This window comes from Nycticebus coucang, chromosome 4 (genome assembly GCF_027406575.1).
Source record: "Nycticebus coucang isolate mNycCou1 chromosome 4, mNycCou1.pri, whole genome shotgun sequence".
Lineage (NCBI taxonomy): Eukaryota > Metazoa > Chordata > Mammalia > Primates > Lorisidae > Nycticebus > Nycticebus coucang.
In genome coordinates this window covers 61,310,025-61,335,199 of record NC_069783.1, presented here as the reverse complement: position 1 = coordinate 61,335,199, position 25,175 = coordinate 61,310,025, and the positions used below count along the sequence as shown (strand labels likewise).

Sequence of the window (25,175 nt, the reverse complement as noted above, 5' to 3'; positions counted from 1 at the left end):
GGCCATGGCACTCTTCCGAGGGCCATAAAGTGAGACTCTGTCTCTACAAAAACAAAACAAAACAAAACAAAGATATTTGTACCAGAATGTTTATTGCAACCCAATTCATAATTGCTAAATCATGGAAGAAGCCCAAGTGCCCATCGACCCACGAATGGATTAATAAATTGTGGTATATGTATACCATGGAATATTATGCACCCCTAAAGAAAGATGGTGACTTTATCTCTTTATGTTTCCATGGATGGAGCTGGAACATATTCTTCTTAGCAAAGTATCTCAAGAATGGAAGAAAAAGTATCCAATGTACTCAGCCCTACTATGAAACTAATTTATAGCTTTCATATGAAAACTATAACCCAATTATAGCCTAAGAATATGGGGGAAGGGGAAAGGGAGGGAAGGGGAGGATGGATAGAGGGAGGGTAATTGGTGGGACCACACCTACGGTGAATCTTACAAGGGTACATACATGTGGAACTTACTAAATGTAGAATATAAATGTCTTAACACAATAACTAAGAAAATGCCATGAAGGCTATGTTAACCAGTTTGATGAAAATATTTCAAATTATATATAAAACCAGCTTATGGTACCCCATGATTGCATTAATGATTAATGTATACAGCTATGATTGAATAAAAGAAAAAAAGATTCTGAACCAGGCTTATTTACCTCCTCTAAACAAAAAATATTTAGAAAAAAATACTTATTTAGGGATGGTGCCTGTGCCTCAAGGAGTAGGGCGCCAGCCCCATATACCAGAGGTGGTGGGTTCAAACCCTGCCAAAAACCACCAAAAAAAAAAAAAAAAGAAAAGAAAAAAATACTTACTTGATTTTGAAATGGATAGCTCAATTACTGATGTCTCTAAACATTTTGGTAATTTATTTTTCTTTTAGGTTAATTTGAGGGTACAAAGAATTAGTTTACAATGTTTGCATTTTTAGGTATAGTCCCTATTATAGTTGTGTCCTGCCCCTAGTAGGTGTGCCATATACCCCTACATTGTGCCCTTTAAGTGAGAGCACACCAATCCTCCTCCCTCTCACTCCCTCTATCTTAGATCGTATATTGACTTCATATTAGTATTGAAAACAGTAGATGCTTGTTTTTCTATTCTTGTGGTACTTTACTAAGACTTACATCTTTTGTATTAACCTGGATGGAGTTGGTAATATTTTTGAACTCAGTATACTCAGATGTACATGGTACGCAACTGCGGAGAAGTGTAATCAAAAGATTCCTGATTAGGAATCTTAACTTCAGCTCTACCTCTATTTACCTAAAGTTTAAAGCATTTAACTCCTCTGTGCCTTAGCTTCCTAATCCAAGAAAAGAGGTAGCTGAACTGATTGCCTCTAAGATTTATTGTAATCTTTATTAAGATTTAAAATACTTTCACATTATATAGCCCACAAGCCAAATAAATACTTGTTAATTTAAGCTTACTAATTTGGAATCTGGTAAGAGGGTAGAAAGTAAAAGAGGAAAAGGTAAAAGAATTATAAAATGATATTGCTCTAACAGAATGAATCTTAAAGCTGAAAGAAACCTCATTTTCACATGACAAGCAGTAGCAAAATTCTTTAAAGCTCACAAAGATTTTAGAGGACCAGTGAAAAAGACGTAAACAGTGATTAATCATTCTTGCATTTACTTTGAGCAAACAGAGTTTAATTAAATAGAGTTCTCACTTCTGCAACATTTAACCAGGCTTTATGAGTTCAAAACTACTTACCTGATAAGAAAAATTACTCCGGGGGAAAAAAATCCCTGGTTTTATTTCTTACAAGTATGTTGTGTATATTAAGGCAGTGGTTCTTAACCTTCTCTCTGCTCCATTCTATCACAACTCACTCTTACTATTGTGACTGTCAGCCACAGAGAAATGAAGCTGGGGGTAAAGGAGCTCACCAGACTGAGCATTAAGGAAGAGGAGTGTATAAAGAGAGAAGCTACCCCTATGACCCCAATCTATGTCTCACAACTTGACCTTACTTGCTAGGCTAAATGAATGACAATTTACTATATGCCACTTAAGGAAAATACTGTTATCTTTAACATTAGACTTTTATTATCTGTTTGGCCAAACTAACAGAGAATTAAAAAATAAGCACCATGTAAATTTCTATGTTATGCTTTCTTTTTTCTTTAAAAACAGTTCAATGGAAGCTACCCAGCATTTCTGTACAACTCAAGTTATTACCAAACATGATAATATTATCATTATAAACAAATATTGTTTATTGAGTCTTAAAAAAATCTTTTCTATACCAGCCTGAGCAAGAACAAGAGCCTGTCTCTAAAAATAGCTGGGCTTTGAGGTAGGTTCCTGTAGTCCCAGCTACTTGGGAGGCTGAGGCAAGAGAATCACTTGAGCCCAAGAGTTTGAGGTTGCTGTTAGCTATGACACCATGGCACTCTAAAAAGGGCAAAAAGTGAGACTCTGTCTCAAAAAAAAGAAAGAAAGAAAAAATCTTTTCTTGTCCTTATTATAGTCGTGAAAGCTTGACCATACAAAGATTTTAAAAGTAAAGAAAAACTTGCCACCTTCTGAGTCAGGATCTCCAAATGGATTTAATTCTGCCACATCAGGATCATCAAATGGATTTGAATTGACAGCAGCCACGTCCTTTTCTGCTTCATCCAAAAAGTTAAGTTTGTTGATAAGCTCTGAAAATAAACACAAGGTTAGTCCCCTACCATCAGGATTAAACATAAGCATTAATCATTCAAGAAACATTTCAAATTGTAAAAATTCACACTAATACCTGCAAATAATAAGATATAGCATTTTATCAATGGCAAAATGCCACTCGTGTATTTTGTAGCATACCAACATTTTCAAATAAAACACGTGTATTAATTTGAAAATTATATCAGACGGTGAACTATGCTAGCGAAACTTTCATTTGAATTTAATTTGATCTAATAAAGTACCGACAAGGACTTTTAAGAAAAAAAAAACCCTTCTCTCCCAAATATGAATAACTAAAGTGGGTTTAATACAGGGAGGACATAAAGTTCATGTGCAATTTAAAGTTACAACTATTTTAAATTGCACACAAACTTTATGTCCACCCTATATAAGCAAAGCAAATATTTTCAAAATAATTTATAATGTATCCATTACAAGCTTACTGAAGATATATCATGTTATATGACGAAGTATTATTTTAGAAGATATTTTAAAACCACTATCTTATTCAAGACTTTTCCAAAGATAAATTCGGTTAACTTGTTGCCTGTTGGTGCACTACAAATTACCAAAGAAAACATTCAAGGAAAAGCACAAAGACAAAACTGATAGCTAAGTATAGACAGAAGTCAAGAGGTAGCAGGTCACAGTAAATACAGGCAATCAGAAACAGAAAAGAAAGGAGGAAAGCTCTTTAGACCTTCAGAGGAACTGGCTGATTTAGCTGAAGGCATATTTGCTTGCTTTATGTAGTCATCTTGATCTTCATCTAAGCTGCTCAGAGCATTCAACTGGTTTACAATTTCTGTAAACAGAAGCCAGTCGAGACAAATGTAAGGTAAGGTCATTTAATTAAAGAGCAGTAGAAGCATGCTGTTACTCAAAAAGACAAAGAGAGAAGATGTTTGGTTAATCAAGAGAATACATTCAGAGGATGTTATTTTGATGAATTATCACAGAGGTATTCAGCTAAATGGTATGCTGTATTCTTATTTTAAAATAGAAAGCATTTTTATTATTAAAATTTACAGTAATAACAACTATGTTAAAAAACCAGAAACAAAGACAATAAACAACCCAAGAGGTTAAACTAACTTTCAGCCACCACAGTTTATATTTGCAAAATAGAATTGTGCTTTAAATGCCTATGTTAAAAAAAAGAATTTTAAAATCCTCTGATACTGCAGAAAATATTTATCATGTGTCTTATAATATTCTAAATTTAAACTAACGGCTTTAAGACTATAACTGCATGAATTATGTGCATAATAAGCATTCGTTCATGTTCTAGAATTTTTTAAATCAGCACTAAGACAAGGAAAGTAGAAAAGCTACTATTTTCTACTACTGTTTTCTATGGAATCTGTTATTTGAAGGCCACTCTAAGCATTTACTTTAGAAAATATATACTTTATATTATCTATATATTTAGAAAATATATACTTCAGCCAAGAAAAGAAAAAACAAAAAAGACAAACACAGAGAAAAAGAATTAGGATAGAACTCATTCTGTGAACAAATAGAATTTTTTGGCATGACTCATATGTATTTTGTATAATTCTGAACACGTGAAATTATCATTCACTGGGTGAAAATCTGACAGATTGGAACAAATTAATAAAAGTCTGTTAGGGGCTCTGCATCTGTGGCTCAAGCGGCTAAGGCGCCAGCCACATACACCTGAGCTGGAGGGTTCAAATCCAGCCCTGGCCCGCCAAACAACAATGAAACCAAAAAAATAGCTGGGTGTTGTGGCAGGCGCCTGTAGTCCCAGCTGCTTGGGACTACAGGAGAGGCAGGAGAATAGCTTGAGCCCAAGAGTTTGAGGTTGCTGTGAGCTGTGATGCCACAGCACTCTACTCAGGGCAACAGCTTGAAGCACTGTCCCCCTCCTCCAGAAAAAAAAGTCTACTAGGGTAATACACTAAATCCTTGATGTTTCCAATGTTACAACATAGGAATATCTTAGCTATGAGGATAAACTAAATCTATCCACATCATTCAGTGGGAAAGAAAAAAAAGGTTGGAAATAGAAAACAATTATAAATTTGCATTAAGTACTGTTTTTACGCATTTTAAGTCTAAATTTTATTTGAACTAAATAATAGAAGTTATGTTTATAATATGGCTGCATTGATCTATACACCTGTTAAAATAATATTTTTGTTTTTTGAGACAGAGGCTCACTCCGTTGCCCTGGGTAGAGTGTTGTGGCATCAGATCATCACAGCTCACAGCAACCTCAAACTCTTGGGCTTGAGCAGTCCTCTTGCCTCACCCTTTCAAGTAGCTGGGACTACAGGTGCCCAACACTATATCCGGCTACACTACTTTTTCTATTTTTAGTAGAGACCTGGTGTTGCTCTTGCTCAGGCTGGTCTCAAACTCCTGAGCTAAGGTAGTACACCTGCCTCCACCTCCCAAAGTGCTAGGATTACAGGTGTCAGCCACCACACCCAGCCTGTATAAATATTTATTAGTCAGCCTATACTAAGCCCTATGCTTGGGATAAAAAGATGAAAAAAGACTATTTTCCATGCATAACTTACATGTTATAAAGTCAACACTATAACAGGCTTAATAAATGCTTACAGGCATATCTTATTATACTGTACTATAAATATATTGCATGTTTGACAAATTGAAGGTTTGTGGTGATTCTGCATTGAGCAAACCTATCAGCACTATTTTTCCAACACCATGAGCTCACTTTGTATCTCTGTCACATTTTGTAATTCTTCCAATACTTCAAACTGCATTATTATTATAACATCTGTTATGGCGATCTCTATTCTATTCAGTGACCTTTCATGTTACCATCATAACTATTTTGGAGTGCCACAATCATTTCCATTTAAGACAGAGATTTTAATAAATGTGTGCATTCTAACTACATCACCTAGCAGCTATTTCCTTATCTCTCTCCCTCTTCTCAGGTGTCCTTATTCTATCAGACATGACAATGCTAAAATTAGGCCAATAAGTGAACCTACAGTGGCCTCTAAGTGAAAGAAAGAGTCCCACATCTCTCATGTAAAAAGAAAAGTTACAAATGATTAATCTTAGTGAGGAAGGCATGTCAAAAGCTGAGATAGGCTGATAGCTTACGCTGCTTGTGCCATGTAGTTAGCTAAGTTGTGAATGCAAAGGAGAGTTCTTGAAAGAAACTAAAAGTGCTCACACAGATGATAAGAAACAGCCTTGTTGTTGATGTGGAAGAAGTTTTAGGGGACTGGACAGAAGATCAAGCCAGCCACAACATCCCCTTAAGGTCAAAGTCTAATCTCTATGAAGACTGAGAGAAAGTCTGAAGATAGCAGAGATTGGTTCGTGAAGTTTAAGGAAATAAGCCGTCTTCGTAATATAAAAGTACAAGGTGAAGCAGCAAGTGCTGATGTAGAAGGAGCAGTAAGCAATCTAGAAGATATAGCTTAAGATCATCGATGAAGATGTCTGCACTAAATAAACAACAGACTTGTCTGTGTAGACAAAATAGCCTTCTATTAGAAGAAGATGCCATCTGGGACTTTCATAGCTAGAGAGGAGTCAATGCCTGACTTCAAAACTTCAAAGGACAGGCAGACTCTTGTTAGGTGCTGGTTAACTTTAACTTGAAGCCAATGTTCATTTACCATTCTGAAAATCCTAAGGCCTTTCAGAATGATTCTAAATCTACTCTGCCTGTGCTCTGCAAATGCAACAAAAAGCCTAGATGACAGCACATGTTTACAGCATGGTTTACTGAATATTTTAAGCCCACTGTTGAGAGCTACTGTTTAGAAAAAAAGATTTCATTCAAAATGTTACTGCTGGCTCAGTGCCTATAGCTCATGCGGCTAAGGTGCCAGCCACATACACCAGGAGTTGGTGGGTTTAAACCAAGCCCAGTCCTGCCAAACATCAATGACAACTACAACAAAAAGTAGCCAGGTGTTGTGGCGAACGCCTGTAGTCCCAGCTACTTGGGAGGCCGAGGCAAGAGAATCACCTAAGCCGAAGAGTTGGAGGTTGCTGTGAGCTGTGATGCCATGGCACTCTACCCAGGGCAACAGCTTGAGGCTCTGTCTCAAAAACAAAAACAAACAAAAAAAAAAATGTTACTGCTCATTGACAATACACCTGATCGCCCAAGAGCTCTGGTGGGGGGTGTACAGAAGAGTAGTGTTTCTGTAGCTCATGGATCAAGGAATAATTTTCACCTTCAAGCCTTAGAATTTCAGAAAGACATTTTTTAAAGATATAGGTACCACAGATAGTGATTCCTCTGATGGATCTGGGCAGAGCAAATTAAAAACCTTCTGGAAAGGATTCACTATTCTAGACACCATTAAGAACTTTGTAATTTGTGGGATGAGGTCAAAATATCAACATTAATAGGAGTTTGGAAGATGTTGACTCCAACCCCCGTGGCTGAGTTTTCAGGGGTTCAAGACTTTGGTAGAGGAAATAACTGCAGATGTGGTGCAAATAGCAAGACAACTAGAATTAGAAAAGGAGCCTGAAAGAGTGGCTGAATTGCTGCAATCTCATGATTAAACTTGAATGGGTGAGGAGCTGCTTCTTATGGATAAGTAAAGAAAGTCATTTCTTGAGATGGAAATGTACTTCTGGTGAATGTGCTGTGACCACTGTTGAAATAACAATGAAAGATTTTAGAATATGATATCAACTTAGTTGATGAAGCAGTGGCAGTTATTTGATAGGACTGATTTCCAATTTTGAAGGATGTTCTACTGTGGGTAAAATGCATGCTACAGAGAAATCTTTCCTGAATGGAAGTGTCAAGCAACATAGCAATAGAAGTTGAATAGACAGACTTCATAAAGTATCTTCTTCCATTTTTCTAACCAATAGTTTTAAACCCCACTGTCACTCAAGGTAACCTAGCAAATTTCTCATTAGGTAGAATTTAATCATAAATTAGATCCTTTACCTCCCACCACTGGTCATTGTAACTTTTTGTAATTTTTAGGAAAAATATAATGGAGTGGAGGATCAATGTTAAGTGATTACAAATCTCATGACTGTTCTTTTTTCATTCATTGAGTTGTGTATTTAAAAAAAATTTTTAAATTGTTTACTTTTTAACATTGAAAATATAAAAAATTAGCAGCAACTAATATAAACCAGTGCAAAGGGCTCTGCATGCATTATCAGTTAATTCTTATAGTTTAAGAAATAATATTAATATCCATATTTTATCATGTAGATATTTTATATGTAATATTTTGGTATTATTTATTTGCTGTAGATTCCCAGATGTGCAATAATTAGTTCCACAAAATTTTAAATAATGTTCCAAGACTTGTAATTTTCTTTATATAGCTAAGACATTTTAATCATATTATGTTCCTAAATGTAATCTCAATGAGAGTAGAAATCAATTATCTACCCAACATTTTATATAATGAACACTATAGGGCATACTTAAGAAATACTAGATTTAGATGGCAGCCGAGTAACAGCTTCCTTGCATCTGGGCACCGTGAGTCTGGGGAGATAGGACTCCAGGCATCTCTGGCTGGTGGGATCTGCCTATCATCACCCCTCAGAGGATACAGGGAGTCAGCAAGAGACTTCTGGACCCCAGGAGGAGGACTAAAACAGTGGAAAACCGGCAAGTGGTCGCGTGTGTTCAATCCGTCTAAACCCGCCCGCAACTGTAAGTTCAGTAGCAGCGAGACTGCAAACCAGAAAGGCCTTAACTGTGAACTGTTTTGGTGTCTTTGGACTTGGCACTCAGCTGAACTGCCTTGGGGAGAGCCTGAGCGGGAGTGAGGAGAACTTTGGCCTTTGTCTAGGGCCCCAGTCTGAGCCGCTGAGCCAGACGGAGCTAAAAGTATTTGGCTCTGGGTCACAGGCAGCCATTGTCAGCGATCTGCCCCGGGCAAGCTCCGCCCTCAGGGTCGCAGAGCTAGAATTGGGTGGGAACTGGTAACCCAGCGACCAAGTAGCCTAAGGGCGGGGTCTGAGCCACCTTGCAGCCCTAAAGCTCGGGGGCAGAGGGAGACCAGTTTCGGCACACAGGGTAAGTGGATAGCCACTTCAGCAGTGATTCCAGCGACAAGCACTTCCCTGGGAAAGCTTCTGCTCAGCAAGTGAACAAGTTCAAAGAGCCTTTTAAGTAGGCTGAAGAGATTTAGGGTGTCTACCTGCTGGGGTTTGAGAAACTAGCAGCCTCCAGTCGTATCAGAACTGTAACTAACATCTCATACCCCAGAAGACCACGTGTTGCCCAGACAATATTCAATAACATATACATACTGCTTTGTTTTTGGTCGTGTTTTTTTTTTTTTTTTTTTTTTGGTTTGGTTGTTATTTTTGTTTATTTTGATGTTGTTGATGGTTGTTTTGTTTTTTAAGTTCAACCTTTTCCATACAGATCCTTTTTCTTTCTCAGTTTCTCTAGTTTAATTATAATTTCCCATTGCTGCCTATTTCAATAATTAGAACTTCATATTAGTTAGTGCTTCTACCGCTATTATTTGATTTTTCCAGCCAATTTTATCCCGGAAAGTTTTCTGTTTGCTTGTTTTGGTTTGATTTATAGCATTTTTGTCTTTCCTCTTTACTTGGTGGAGATGGGGTACTGTGTCTGATCAGGTTAGCAAAGAGCTGCTGACCTCAAGGGAACCACCCAATTGGGCACCCCCAGAAGGCGGTTTTTTTTTTAAGGTTGTATCAAAGTACCCTACTGTACACCTATATTGCTGTGTCTCCCTCTTTCTGTGCCTCTCTTCTTTTTGTCAATATTCCTTTTACCCACCCCCTCTCCTTTCTCTATTTTTTTTCTTTTTCTCTTATCACTCGGTCCTCCTTTCTTTCATCCATTTTTTGCTCTTCAACCTTCTCACCCTTCTGGTCCTGTAACCTTTAGTCAATAGGCAAGAGAACTTAAAGAGCAAGAGGAACTGAAAGGAAAATTAGGGCAAGGAAACAGATAACAGAAATCACTCATGACGAAGAATCAGCAGAAAACTCCAGGCAACATGAAGAACCAGTCCAGAACAACCCCGCCAAGGGACCATAAGGTAGCCACTGCAGAGGATTCCACCTATACAGAAATGTTAGGAATGACAGAAAGGGAATTTAGAATACACATGTTGAAAACAATGAAAGAAATGATGGAAACAATGAAGGAAACTGCTAATAAAGTGGAAATTAACAAAAAGGAAATTCAAAAACAGAATCAAATAAGAGATGAATGATATGAAGAATATAAAAAAGATATAGCAGAGCTGAAGGAAAGGAAACAGTCAATCAGGGAACTTAAAGACGCAATGGAAAGTATCAGCAACAGGTTAGACCATGCAGAAGAAAGAAATTCAGAGGTAGAAGACAAAGTTTTTGAGATAACTCAGATAGTAAAAGAGGCAGAAAAGAAGAGAGAGAAAGCAGAACATTCACTGTCAGAATTATCAGACTTTATGAAGTGTTCCAACATACGAGTTATAGGAATTCCAGAAGGGGAAGAAGAATGCCCCAGAGGAATGGAAGCCATACTAGAGAATATTATAAAAGAAAATTTCCCAAATATCACCAAAGATTCTGACACACTGCTTTCAGAGGGCTATGGGACCCCAGGTCGCCTCAACTCTAACCGAGCTTCCCCAAGACACATTGTGATGAACCTGTCCAAAGTCAAGACAAAAGAAAAGATTCTGCAAGCTGCCAGGAGTAAGCGCAAGTTGACCTACAGGGGCAAATCCATCAGAGTGACCGCAAACTTCTCTAATGAAACTTTCCAAGCAAGAAGACAATGGTCATCTACCTTTAATCTACTTAAACAGAACAATTTTCAGCCCAGAATTCTGTACCCTGCTAAGCTAAGTTTAAAAATTGACGGAGAAATCAAATCATTTACGGATATACAAACATTGAGGAAATTCACCACAACAAGACCACCTCTACAGGAAATACTTCAACCTGTTCTGCACACTGACCACCACAATGGATCAGCAGCAAAGTAAGAACTCAGAAATTAAAGGACAGAACCTAACCTCCACACTGTTGCAAAAGATAAAACTAAGCAATGGACTCTCATAAGATGGATAGAATACTACCACACTTATCAATTATCTCAATAAATGTTAATGGCTTGAATTCCCCACTGAAGAGACATAGATTGGCTGACTGGATTAAAAAACACAAGCCATCCATTTGCTGTCTGCAAGAAACACACCTGGCTTCAAAAGACAAATTAAAGCTCCGAGTCAAGGGTTGGAAGACAATTTTTCAGGCAAATGGAATTCAGAAGAAAAGAGGAGTTGCAATCTTATTTTCAGATACATGTGGATTTAAAGCAACTAAAGTCAAAAAAGACAAAGATGGTCACACTTTATATTGGTCAAGGGAAAAATACAACAAGAAGACATTTCAATTCTAAATATTTATGCACCCAATTTAAATGCTCCCAGATTCTTGAAACAGACCTTACTCAGTCTGAGCAATATGATATCTGATAATACCATAATAACAGGGGACGTTAACACTTCTCTTACAGAGCTGGACAGGTCCTCTAAACAGAAATTAAGCAAGGATATAAGAGATTTAAATGAGACCCTAGAACAACTGTGCTTGATAGACGCATATAGAACACTCCACCCCAAAGATAAAGAATATACATTCTTCTCATCACCCCATGGAACGTTCTCCAAAATTGATCATATCCTGGGGCACAAAACAAATATCAACAGAATCAAAAGAATTGAAATTTTACCTTGTATCTTCTCAGACCATAAGGCACTAAAGGTGGAAGTCAACTCTCACAAAAATGCTCGACCCCACCCAAAGGCATGGAAATTAAACAATCTTCGGTTGAATAACAGATGGGTGAAGGAAGAAATAAAACAGGAAATCATTAACTTCCTTGAGCATAACAACAATGAAGACACAAGCTACCAAAACCTGTGGGATACTGCAAAAGCAGTTTAGAGAGGAAAATTCATCGCTTTAGATGCCTACATTCGAAAAACAGAAAGAGAGCACATCAAGAATCTCACAAGAGATCTTATGGAATTGGAAAAAGAAGAACAATCTAAGCCTAAACTCAGTAGAAGAAAAGAAATATCCAAAATCAAATCAGAGGGGGCGGCGCCTGTGGCTCAGTCGGTAAGGCGCCGGCCCCATATACGGAGGGTGGCGGGTTCAAACCCGGTCCCGGCCAAACTGCAACCAAAAAATAGCCGGGCGTCGTGGCGGGCGCCTGTAGTCCCAGCTACTCGGGAGGCTGAGGCAAGAGAATCACTTAAGCCCAGGAGTTGGAGGTTGCTGTGAGCTGTGTGAGGCTACGGCACTGTACCGAGGGCCATAAAGTGAGACTCTGTCTCTACAAAAAAAAAAAAAAAAAGAAACAAAATCAAATCAGAGATCAATGAAATTGAAAACAAAAGAATCATTCAGAAAATTAATGAAACAAGGAGTTGTTTTTTTGAAAAAATAAATAAAATAGATAAACCATTGGCCAGACTAACGAGGAATAGAAAAGTAAAATCTCTAGTAACCTCAATCAGAAATGATAAAGGGGAAATAACAACTGATCCCACAGAGATACAAGAGATCATCTCTGAATACTACCAGAAACTCTATGCCCAGAAATTTGACAATGTGAAGGAAATGGATCAATATTTGGAATCACACCCTCTCCCTAGACTCAGCCAGGAAGAAATAGAGCTCCTGAACAGACCAATTTCAAGCACTGAGATCAAAGAAACAATAAAAAATCTTCCAACCAAAAAATGCCCTGGTCCAGATGGCTTCACTCCAGAATTCTATCAAACCTTCAAGGAAGAGCTTATTCCTGTACTGCAGATATTATTCCAAAAAATTGAGGCAGAAGGAATCTTCCCCAACACATTCTATGAAGCAAACATCACCCTGATACCAAAACTAGGAAAAGACCCAAACAAAAAGGAGAATTTCACACCAATCTCACTCATGAAAATAGACGCAAAAATTCTCAACAAAATCCTAGCCAATAGATTACAGCTTATCATCAAAAAAGTCATTCATCATGATCAAGTAGGCTTCATCCCAGTAATGCAAGGCTGGTTTAACATACGCAAGTCTATAAACGTTATCCACCATATTAACAGAGGCAAAAATAACGATCACATGATCCTCTCAATAGATGCAGAAAAAGCATTTGATAAAATCCAGCATCCTTTTCTAATTAGAACACTGAAGAGTATAGGCATAGGTGGCACATTTCTAAAACTGATGGAAGCTGTCTATGACAAACCCACAGCCAATATTTTACCGAATGGAGTAAAACTGAAAGCTTTTCCTCTTAGAACTGGAACCAGACAAGGTTGTCCTCTGTCACCTATACTATTCAACGTAGTGCTGGAAGTTCTAATACAATTAGGCAAGACAAGGAAATAAAGGGAATCCAAATGGGAGCAGAGGAGGTCAAACTCTCCCTCTTTGCTGACGACATGATCTTGTACTTAGAGAACCCCAAAGACTCAACCACAAGACTCCTAGAAGTCATCAAAAAATACAGTAATGTTTCAGGATATAAAATCAATGTCCACAAGTCAGTCACCTTTGTGTACACCAATAACAGTCAAGATGAGAAGCTAATTAAGGACACAACTCCCTTCACCATAGTTTCAAAGAAAATTAAATACCTAGGAGTATATCTAACGAAGGAGGTGAAGGACCTCTATAAAGAAAACTATGAAATCCTCAGAAAGGAAATAGCAGAGGATATTAACAAATGGAAGAACATACCATGCTCATGGATGGGAAGAATCAACATTGTTAAAATGTCTATACTTCCCAAAGCAATCTACCTATTCAATGCCATTCCTATCAAAATACCAACATCGTACTTTCAAGATTTGGAAAAAATGATTATGCGTTTTGTATGGAACCGGAAAAAACCCCGTATAGCTAAGGCAGTTCTCTGTAACAAAAATAAAGCTGGGGGCATCGGCATACCAGATTTTAGCCTGTACTACAAAGCCATAGTGCTCAAGACAGCATGGTACTGGCACAAAAACAGAGACATAGACACTTGGAATCAAATTGAAAACCAAGAAATGAAACTAACATCTTACAACCACCTAATCTTTGATAAACCAAACAAGTACATACCTTGGGGGAAAGACTCCCTATTCAATAAATGGTGTTGGGAGAACTGGATGTCTACATGTAAAAGACTGAAACTGGACCCACACCTTTCCCCACTCACAAAAATTGATTCAAGATGGATAAAGGACTTAAATTTAAGGCATGAAACAATAAAAATCCTCCAAGAAAGCATAGGAAAAACACTGGAAGATATTGGCCTGGGGAAAGACTTCATGAAGAAGACTGCCATGGCAATTGCAACAACAACAAAAATAAACAAATGGGACTTCATTCAACTGAAAAGCATCTGTACAGCTAAGGAGACAATAACCAAAGCAAAGAGACAACCTACACAATGGGAAAGGATATTTGCATATTTTCAATCAGACAAAAGCTTGATAACTAGGATCTATAGAGAACTCAAATTAATCCACATGAAAAAGCCAACAATCCCATATACCAATGGGCAAGAGACATGAATAGAACTTTCTCTAAAGACGACAGACGAATGGCTAACAAACACATGAAAAAATGTTCCTTATCTCTATATATTAGAGAAATGCAAATCAAAACAACCCTGAGATATCATCTAACCCCAGTGAGAATGGCCCACATCACAAAATCTCAAAACTGCAGATGCTGGCGTGGATGTGGAGAGAAGGGAACACTTTTACACTGCTGGTGGAACTGAAAACTAGTACAACCTTTCTGGAAGGAAGTATGGAGAAACCTCAAAGCACTCAAGCTAGACCTCCCATTTGATCCTGCAATCCCATTACTGGGCATCTACCCAGAAGGAAAGAAATCCTTTTATCATAAGGACACTTGTACTAGACTGTTTATTGTAGCTCAATTTACCATCGCCAAAATGTGGAAACAGCCTAAATGCCCACCAACCCAGGAATGGATTAACAAGCTGTGGTATATGTATACCATGGAATACTATTCAGCCATTAAAAAAAATGGAGACTTTACATCCTTCGTATTAATCTGGATGGACGTGGAAGACATTATTCTTAGTAAAGCATCACAAGAATGGAGAAGCATTAATCCTATGTACTCAATTTTGATATGAGGACAATTAATGACAATTATGATTATGTGGGGGGGGGAAAGAGGGAAGGAGGGAGGGGGGTGGGGCCTTGGTGTGTGTCACACTTTATGGGGGCAAGACGTGATTGCAAGAGGGACTTTACCTAACAATTGCAATCAGTGTAACCTGGCTTATTGTACCCTCAATGAATCCCCAACAATAAAAAAAAAAAAATACACAACAATGAGATATTAATTATTAATGAGTTTGCAAATCTATCACATCTACCCAAATGTTAAAATCCCTTCCTCTACTTGCATGTAATACCTTTTCCCCCCTTTCTAGTGAGTACTTTCAAAAGAACTCTGTACATTTTAACATGAAAAAAATGTTGAGCCATTAAATAAAAAGAAGAAAAACAGTTAAAAAAAAATACTAGATTTAGTCCTTACTTTCAAAGCATTAATAATATTCCAGAGTTTTAGGTACAATTGGGCATTTATTTAATACTAACAGGTTATTACACAAGTAAATTATTTTTCTGAATGTTTAGAATACATCCTCCCATCATCATGCTTTTGGTGACATCTAAAACCACTGATGAGTATTTCCTCATTAACTAACCAAAAGCAATTTCTTCTTTCTATTCTCTTCACTAATGAAAAATTGTTCTTCCTAACCTAGTAGTTTTTCTTATTTATCCTTAACTTAATAAATCCTTACTTCATTTCTAGAACTTGTTTCCTGAACTTCCATTCATATTAACAGAATGAAAAGGTAACTTTGATTATCTACACAAATGCTCACTTTATTTGCTATGCAAATAAATGTTAAATCCAAATCCAAAGAAGTACTACTTAGCTATTTAATAAATATTCATCAAGGACTTATTACATGCCTGTGCCACTACTTGCTCTCATGGCTTTATATTTTAGTGAGGCAGATAGACAAGTAATACATGATAACGCGCTAAATATAAACTATGATATATGATAAATATTCATTTAGATATCATCATGGGCTATGGAAAGCTAGAAAAGAGAATATAACTTAATCAGAGGTTGGGGGTTTCCTATATTTGAGCTAATAATGTAGATATTTTTTTCCCCAGCTGAGGATTTACTCGTGTAAATGCACCATATATAAGTTATGAAAAACACAGTCACGATGTGCCTTCCCCATCTTCCCTGCCCAGGCCCCTAAAACCCAGGAGAGAGGGAGAGGAAGCGGGATCCCCAAAACCAAAAAATATGGAACACTTCACAAATTTGTATGTCACCCTTGTGCAGGGCCCATGCTAATCTTCTCTGTATCATTCTAATTTCTAGTATATGTGCTGCTGAAGCAAGCATGACAAATAGATATTATTCTTTTTTTTTTTGCTGTTTCTGGCCGGGGCTGGGTTTGAACCCACCACCTCTGCCATATGGGGCTGGCGCCGTACTCCTTTGAGCCACAGGCGCCGCCCTGACAAATAGATATTATTATTGTTAAAATAAAAGATGTGCCAGATGTGGTGGCTCATGCTTGTAATCCTAGCACTCTGGGAGGTTAAAGTGGGAGGATCGCTTAAGGCCAGGAGTTTGAGAGCAGTCTGAGCAAAGGCAAGACCTCATTTCTGCACAATACAGAAAAATTATCTGGGTGTCATGGAAGGAACCTATAGTTCCAACTTCTTAGGAGGCTGAGGCAGGAGATCATGTGAGCTCCAGAGTTTGAGATTGCAGGGAGCTATGATGATGCCACAGCACTCTAGCCTGGCACACAGAATAAGAACCTGCCTCAAAAAAAACCAAAAACAACCAAAAAAAAAAAAAGACAAAAAGAAGAGGAAATGGATGGTATTCCTTGAGAACAAAAGAGAAGCAAAGAGAACATAACACTCTTGAGGAAATAAAGTTGTTTGAGGTTTAAGATGCCAGGGATTGGAAATGGAATAAGATAAGGCTGGGAAATGCCCTTAATGGTTATTGCGACCAAACTAAAGAATGTGAACTTTACTCTAAGACCTATGGGAATCCACTGAAAGATCAAATGTATATTTTAGAAACATCACTCCAGCAGCAATATGGTGGCAGCATTTGATAAAAACAGGATATGAAGCAAGACAAATATCACTACTCCCTGAGAGAAGGCAGTTGATGTATATTCATTAATTAAAGAAATCTGATGGCTATTGTGGCACAAGTGATAGGGAAAGGAATCTAGGATAAGTTTGTGTCTTCGGTGACTATGTGACAGTAGTGCTAGTAAGCTACTACTGCAATGAAGGATATTCAGTCTGGAATAGTCTGTGGCATGTTCCATCCAAATAGTGTTGAGTCTGTGACCTAGAATACATAATTTTATGTTTCTCATAAAAAAGTACTTCTCTGTTTCTCCCAAATTTTGTACAATCAATGTTTTCTTTTAGAATCAGAAAAAGTAAACTTTAAAGATTTATAACAAAAATTTATTCCTAGAATTTTTTTCAGAAGTAAGCTTTCCCCAGTAATATACTACTCTGACCAAAAAAATTCCCCAACCCAAAATATTTATATAATATTTTACTACTTGATAAAGCCTTGTTTCACAGAAAATTTACACATTTAGAAATGATAATAATGCTATGTTATAGTGCAAATCAAATTTCTAACCCACTACTACTCAAATTAAGCAATTCACTTGCAGTGAACACCATTTATTAACAGTGTGTCATTCTGGACTTGACTTCACATTGGTGAGAATAAGAAGAGAAACTAAATTAGGGGCAGGCAATCGAACCAAAGGGTCAAGTAATCTGAGACATTTCTTTACTGTCAAGAAGGCAAAAGAAGATAGAAATTGACCACTAGAGATTATCACATTGAACAAGAAAAGGGGTGGGGATAGTGGCATTAAGAGTAGATGGCTTGTTCCTTTTAAGAAATTCTATAGTTAGGGCGGCGCCTGTGGCTCAAAGGAGTAAGGCACCAGCCCCATATGCCAGAATTGGTGGGTTTAAACCCAGCCGCAGCCAAAAAAAAAAAAAAAAAGAGAAGTCTATACTTGAGTTATATAAAAGAAATAAACTTCCTAGAGCTAGAACAAATCTTACGGCATCCTCATTCTTCTCCAAAACAAAAAAAGATTCTGTATAGGTCTTTCTATACATATTATATTAAAATAGTAACACTTAAACTTGCAGCACAGACAAAGGTCACAAATACGTTATTTTTTTCACAGGCTTATGCCCATAAATGTCTGATTTATGGATACATCTAACAGGTTTAAAATGTGAGTTTTAATCTTGTAGCAGACCACAATTGGGAAGGGATGAGGCAGGAAAAGTAGACACTGGGTATTCATTTTCCCTGCATCTTTAACCACTCTCTCTCTCCCACTGTTCCTTCCAAATGGCTTACCAAAGTGATTAAGTTGCTTCCAAATTAAAAACCTGAAGTCCCTCAACTACCAGTTGGCCAGTCTCTCTTGACTTTACACAAGAAAATACAGTAATCTATAATTTCTCACCTCCTTCAACTCACTACAACCTGTTTTTATCCTCATGCTTATCCATTGCTTTTAGTAATTACACATTCATTGAAATAAATTTGAGGTCACCAATGTATATTCTAATTGGCAAAATGTACTGGATACTTTTTAGTTCTGATCATATTTGACTTCTGTGGGAATAAACATAACTAATCATACCCTCCTTGAAATTCCATTATCTCCTATTCTCCTCCCATCTCTTTGATAGCTCTGCTGTGATCTGTCTGTCAATAACCACTCTCCCCTCTGCCTAGGATCCTATCATAGGTCCCATTTTCCCCCTCTAAATCTCTCTTCCTGGAAGAATTCATCTATTCTCTTGGCTTAAACACACATATACATCAAGATCATTCTCAAATATATCCTGAGTGCTAGACTTGAATTTCTAACTGCCTAGTGATTGCTTCTACCTTAAAGACTCTAGATATTCCCCTTATACAGTCAACATATAATAAATGAAATTCAACAGCTGAGTATCTATGTTATATTCATTTTTATAACTCTAGCCATTTTTATTTTATTTTATTTTATTTTTGAGACAGAGTCTTACTTTATCAGCCTTGGTAGAGTGCCATGACGTCACAGCTCACAGCAATCTCAAATTCTTGCGCTTAAGTGATTCTCTTGCCTTAGCCTCCCAAGTAGCTGGGACTACAAGCACCCGCCACAATGCCCAACTATTTTTGAGATGAGGTCTCACTCTGGCTCAGGCTGGTCTCGAACTCATGAGCTCAAGAAATCTACCTTCCTTGGCTTCCCAGAGTGTTAGGACTACAGTCTAGCAGTTTTTAGCACATATCTGGTACTTAATGTATGCTGTAAATGAATGAATGAAATAATAATTTGTTATTTTAAACCACCAAATTTCTATAGATAAATGAAACATTATACTATAGATAGATAAATGCAAATGAGCTGGGTAGTTCATTGCTTTTAGATGGCAGTTGGGAATGAAGTCGTCTGAAAGCCTGACAGAATTAAATGTCCAAAATGGCTTTTTCATTCTCATGTTTGGTATTTCCATTGGAAAGGCTAAAATGACTAGGGGATGGCCAGGTACCCCTCTCTCTCCAAGTAACCTGTCCACATGGCCAGTTTGGGATTCTTCTCAGCGTAGCAATCTAGGATAGATGGACTTTTTACATGGCAGGTGGTCTCCCCCAGGGTATGCATTATAGGAGGCCAAAGCAGAAGAGCTTTAGAAGTTACACAGTCACTTCTACTGCATTTCATTGGTTAAAAGTGATTTACACAGGCAGCTTAGATGCAAGGGCAAAGGACTACAAATGAGCACAAATAGTGGGAGACACAGTTCATTTGGAGACAGTCTTTGGAGACTAGCTATAACACACAGTAGATCAATAAATCAGAAAGTAGAAGTCATTCATTTTCTTACTAATCTAACCTATTTAATTTTTACATGTTATCTTTCAGTATTATGTATTCATGTAAAAGGTGTACACCGTAAAATCTTAAATTGTACAATTCAACAAATTTTGACAAACACATACACTCAATGTGACCCAAGATACAAAGCATCTGTATCATCTTCTCTCTTGCCTCTTTCAGTGAATCCCCAGTCTCACAGGCTATTATTTTAATGTTTTTCACATAAGATTACTTTTGCCTTTTCTAAAACACCACATAAATGAAATCATATATCTTTTATGTAAGGCTTCCTTGATTCAGCATCATTTTGAGATACATCTATATGGTAGTATTTATTTATCTACATAGTCAATTTTTATTGCTGAAGAATATTCCATTCATGAACATACTAGAGTTTGTCTAGCCATTCTCCTGTTGAAATACACCTGACATGTTTCCTGTTTGGAGGTAATATGAATAAAATTGTTATGAACATCTTTGTAAAAGTCTTTTTGTAAACACATGCTTTCTTTTGGGTAAATACTAAAGAGTGGAATTGCTGTATTAGAGGGTAAGTATATGTTTGGTTTTATAAGAAATTCCCCAAGTGATGGTACCATTATACACTCTACCAATAAGAGATGTTAAGTTTCAGTTGGTTATAGTTCTTGCCAACATTTAGGATTATCAGTCTTTAAAATTTTAACCATTCTAGTGAGTATAGAGTCGTCTCTCATTGTTATTTTAATTTACATTCCCCTGATGACAACGGATATCTTTTTGATGTGCTTGTTAGCCAGTAATTTATCTTTATGAAGCACATGTTCAAACCTTTGTCCATTTAAACAAAACACAGCTATCTTTTTATTATTGAGTTGTAGGACATTTAAAAAATCTACTCTGGGGCGGTGCCTGTGGCTCAAAGGAGTAGGGCTCCGGCCCCATGTGCCGGAGGTGGTGGGTTCAAACCCAGCCCTGGCCAAAAACCACAAAAAAAAAAAAAAAAAAAAAAATCTACTCTGGAAACAAAACCAGTGACAGACATATACTTTGTGACTATTTTCTTCTGATCTATGACTTGCTCATACATTTTCTTAATAATCTATTTTGATGAATATATGTTTTTAATTTTGATGATGTTTAGTTTATCAAATTTTTCTTTCATGCTTTTTACTCTCTGTGTCCTATGTAAGAACCCTTTTGTCCATTCTTAGGTTGCAAACATATCATCCTGTGTTTTTCTTTTTCTTTGAGACAGAGTCTCACTATGTCACCCTCAGTAGAGTGCTGTGGCATCACAGCTCACAGCAACTTCAAAGTCTTGGGCTTAATTAATTCTCTTGCCTCAGTCTCCCAAGTAGCTGGGACTACAGGTGCTAACCACAACGCCCAGCTATTTTTTGGTTGCAGTTGTCATTGTTGGTTAGCTGGCCTGGGCTGGGTTTGAAACTGCCAGCCTCAGTGCATGTGGCCAGTGCCGTAACCACTGTGCTATGGGCACCGAGCCCATCCTGTGTTTTTATATTTTTCAGAATCTTTACAGTTTTAGCTTTCTTATTTAGGTGTACGGGCTATCCTGATGTAATGTCTGTGTCTGTTGAGAGATAAGGGTTGAGGTTCATGTTTTTCCATATGGACATCCAGTTTTTCTAGCATCAATTATTTAAAAGAATTTCTTTTCCCCACTGGCAACTTTGTTGAAAATTAATTGATCAAATAAATTTGGTTCTATTTCAGGACTCTGTTTTGTTCTGTTGGTTTATTTTTATCTTTCCCATGCCAGTATAATACTATTTTATGATAGCTTTCTATAGTAAATCTTGATGTCAAGTAGTACATGTATTAGTATTATAATTCTGCTCTTTTTCAAGATTCTTTTGGCTACTTTGTATCCCCAAATATATTTTAGAATCATCATCTCAATTTCTATTTTTAAAAAAAGCCTATTAAGATTATGACTCAAAATGAGTTGATTAACAGACTGGGGGAGAAGTGACATCTTAATATTGAATCCTTTAAACTATGAATAAAAAATATCTATCCATTTATTATGATCTTTAATTACTTTTGGTAACATATTTCACTTTTCTGTTAGAATTTTTTTATATCTTTTGTTAAATTATTTCCAAGTAGTTCTTCTATCGTAAGTGAAACTATTTTGTTGATTTTATTTTCCAATTTTTTTTGTTCATATGTAAAAAATATAGATTTCTTTATATTAATAGTATACGAGGTCTGACAATTAAATTTACAAACTCATCCTGGAAAAAGTGCTACATAACTCATTGCTGACTATCAATCACTATGGTCACCAGATGAGCAAGGGAAGTATTCTGAAGGTAAACTATAGTGATATTCAGCAATGAGGTATGTAGCACTTTTTCTAGGATGAATTATGAACTTAATTGTCCAACCCTGTATCCTGAAACTTTGTTTCAGCCTAAAGTACAATGTTGAACACTAGTGGTGAGAGCCAACATCCCTGCCTTGTACTCAGTTTTAGAGGGAAAGTGTCCAGTGTTTTACCATTAAGGACATTGTTAGATATAGCTTTTCACAGATGCCCATCATCACAAGAAAGAAATCCTCTTTTATTAAAACTATGCTGAAAAACTTAGTACTAAATTTTTTTAAATGCTCCTTTTTCCATCTGTTGAGATGCTTACATGATTTTTTCCCTTTATTTTATGAATATGGTTAAACTAACCTTGAATTTGTAGGATAAATCCTTGGAGAACACATTTTGGTACTTAGAATATCAATTGTCTCATCTCCTAAATATTAGAAGTCTTCTAACTTCTACAGAGCTCTCACTTCTATCCCAGCCCTGTTGGATGGGTTCTGAATATCACTAGAATTCTCCCACAGCCTTGGGGATGGGGGAAGCTAGATAATATTTAACTGTCCTAAATAAAAATAAAGCCAATTAGGGTTTAAGAGTGACACAGAAAGTAGGGTAAATTTGTAGTCTGTGTCTGCTACTTCTACTATTCTCCAAGTTGACACACATTTGAGTTCTAAACACTGTGAAAAATATACTTGATGTGTTTAGTCTTTCATCCTAAGTTCTGTAAAACTGCTTTAAAAAGGAGATAGCTGTAGTACCTTACAAACGTTTTCATTCCAGGTGTCAGAATTGCCCTATCTCTCTGCTTTTCCCCTATTTCCCAACCATAACAACTAAATAACAGATGCAGTTTTCCAGAAATTTTCACCCTTCAAAACAGGTGGCCATTTTAATTTCTTTACTGAGTCCACAACAATCCTATGATTTTGTTCATGAGCTTCCTAGGTACTAGAGAGTAGGTGCTGAGGTCAAAACCATAAGCAAATTAATGATTCTATACACTGATTATCACAGCTCCATTATTTTAAGGAATCTTTAAGAGTGGAAGACATATTTATCCCCATACACTGTCCTAGCAAATATGACATTTAATCTCAGTGGGCTGAGTCATAGCACCATCAACTCTAGCTCTTCAAATTTGTAACTGGTATCTCCTTTACTACCATCTGTGCTGTTAGATTTTCCCTTGAAGGTAGCCAATATGTCACTCTCTCTTCTTTCTCCTGAATTAACTTTATCAACTATGGAAAAAAGATTCAATAAAGTAAGTCTAATCTAAAGTTAATCTAACAAACACCAAGCAACACTGCTTATGGGAAAAAAATGATACCTAATGTTAAATTACATCTGGATGGGAGAACTCTGAATTAACTATAAACGTCGTAGAAGGCCATAGCTTTGAGCTTCCCTGAATAGGGAAATTCTTACAACTATGCATGCCCCTCACAGAAACCTTGGAAGGTATACCCATGAAATTGTTACATAAGATACCAGCACTTGTGCTGCATAATGATAATGCATAATTTTAAGCCAAAGCAATCCCTTCTCCTAATTATATAGATTTTGTTTCTTTTACCTAGGTTGTCACTGGAGATAGGGGACAAAGAATACCACCAGGATTTCTGTGAGGACCACAGTGAAAAAGTAATATCCTGCTGGCATGCTGTATTACCTGTCCAATATGCTTCTAATGCTCTAAGTTTGTCCTATTCAGGACATGTGAACCTCAATGTCTGGCTGAACCTAATAGATAGAACCCATGGTGACCTTTACAACAAGCATAACATAATGTCTGAGTTTCTCCAACAATGCTTGCTGCAAACTACTTCAGCTTGCAGGGTATTCAATAGGACCTTGTCATTTATGCAGGAGTTGGTTTTTTTCCCTCCTAGTGGCATGTATTCAGAAATTCAATATGAATTCCAAAGATGGTCACATATTGCTTTAAGCATTGTGAAGTTACCATAGATAGAGACAGTGATTGTTTTACAAACAAACGGTTTCATAATTTCTACTACTGGCTGCAGTAAACATTAGATTAAAAGGTTTCATTTCTTGGGCAGTGCCTGTGGCTCAGTTTTATTTTTTGGGCAGCATCGGCCCCATATACTGAGGGTGGCAGGTTCGAACCCAGCCCCAGCCAAATTGCAACAAAAAATAGCCGGGCATTGTGGTGGGCACCTGAGGTCTCAGCTACCTGGGAGGCTGAGGCAAGAGAATCGCCTGGGTTCCAGGAGTCGGAGGTTGCTGTGAGCTGCGATGCCACAGCACTCTACTGATGAAGTGAGACACTGTCTCTAAAAAAATAATTTTAAAAAATAATAAAAAATAAAGAAAAAAGTTTTATTTCTCCAACTCCAAGGTCCATCACTACTGATAGATTTATTTCCAAAATTCTCCTGCCCTTTCACTGGTGCTGCACCTCTGTAGAAGTATCTATACATGCAGCATCAATAAAAGGCTCCTGTCTAAGATGCAGTCCCAAAATGTCTCTTGTTAGCAGGGGAAGTCTGTCTCAGATAGAATAGTATACTTGATCAGTCCAAGTACAGGAATCATGAATTTACTCTAAATTCCTAGCAAAGACACTAAATTGTGGAAAATATATTTCATCAATTTCTGTTGATTTAACAGCAACTGTCCTTATGAAATCACTAAATGAATAACTTCAAGGTATCAACCTAAAAAGTATGAGATTAATTGTTAACAATCTGTTTCCCTCAAGAAGTTTTAAGCTCAGTTAGGGAAATATTATACCCCAGATAATTTTTACCAATATAATAGAACTGCATCTTATGTACTTATGTTGTGACATAATGATATAATAGGGACAATTTAAAATGATTCCTTCCTCTAGAAAAGATTATGTCAGTAACGAATTCAAAGTTGGCAGAATAAGTGACTATAAACTGTCTTTAAGTTATTGCCACTTTTTTTGGTAAATAAAAATACCCCATCATACTTTATTTGTACAATGCTTATAAAATACGTGCAACTTATTTAATCTTAAGTTATTATCTTAACATTAATGGTGTTAAATTTCAATATATTTTTTATTATCCTAAAACTACTTTACTTAAACATTTTTAAAGTGGTAGTGCTGTTGCTAAAAAAATATTTCTAAAAGTTAGTATCT

The 25,175-nt window shown here is 36.9% G+C and overlaps 1 protein-coding gene and 1 non-coding gene across 5 annotated transcripts in view; both read right to left on the bottom strand.

Moving 5' to 3' along the window:
- EHBP1 (EH domain binding protein 1) overlaps positions 1-25,175 on the bottom strand; it is a 412,692-nt gene that overhangs the window by 222,635 nt on the left and 164,882 nt on the right. For 2 of the 4 annotated variants that reach the window (XM_053587096.1, XM_053587098.1), the window contains exons 8-9: positions 3,403-3,507; positions 2,555-2,677 (exon numbers count right to left, since the gene is read on the bottom strand). In XM_053587096.1, the coding sequence (XP_053443071.1) occupies positions 2,555-2,677; positions 3,403-3,507 (228 nt within the window). The remainder of the gene's footprint in view (positions 1-2,554; positions 2,678-3,402; positions 3,508-25,175) is intronic. The other 2 variants (XM_053587100.1, XM_053587097.1) reach the window with 1 other exon arrangement.
- Positions 16,056-16,159, bottom strand: LOC128585147 (U6 spliceosomal RNA). Its single transcript, XR_008379891.1, has one exon. It is a non-coding gene; the product is annotated as a U6 spliceosomal RNA (small nuclear RNA).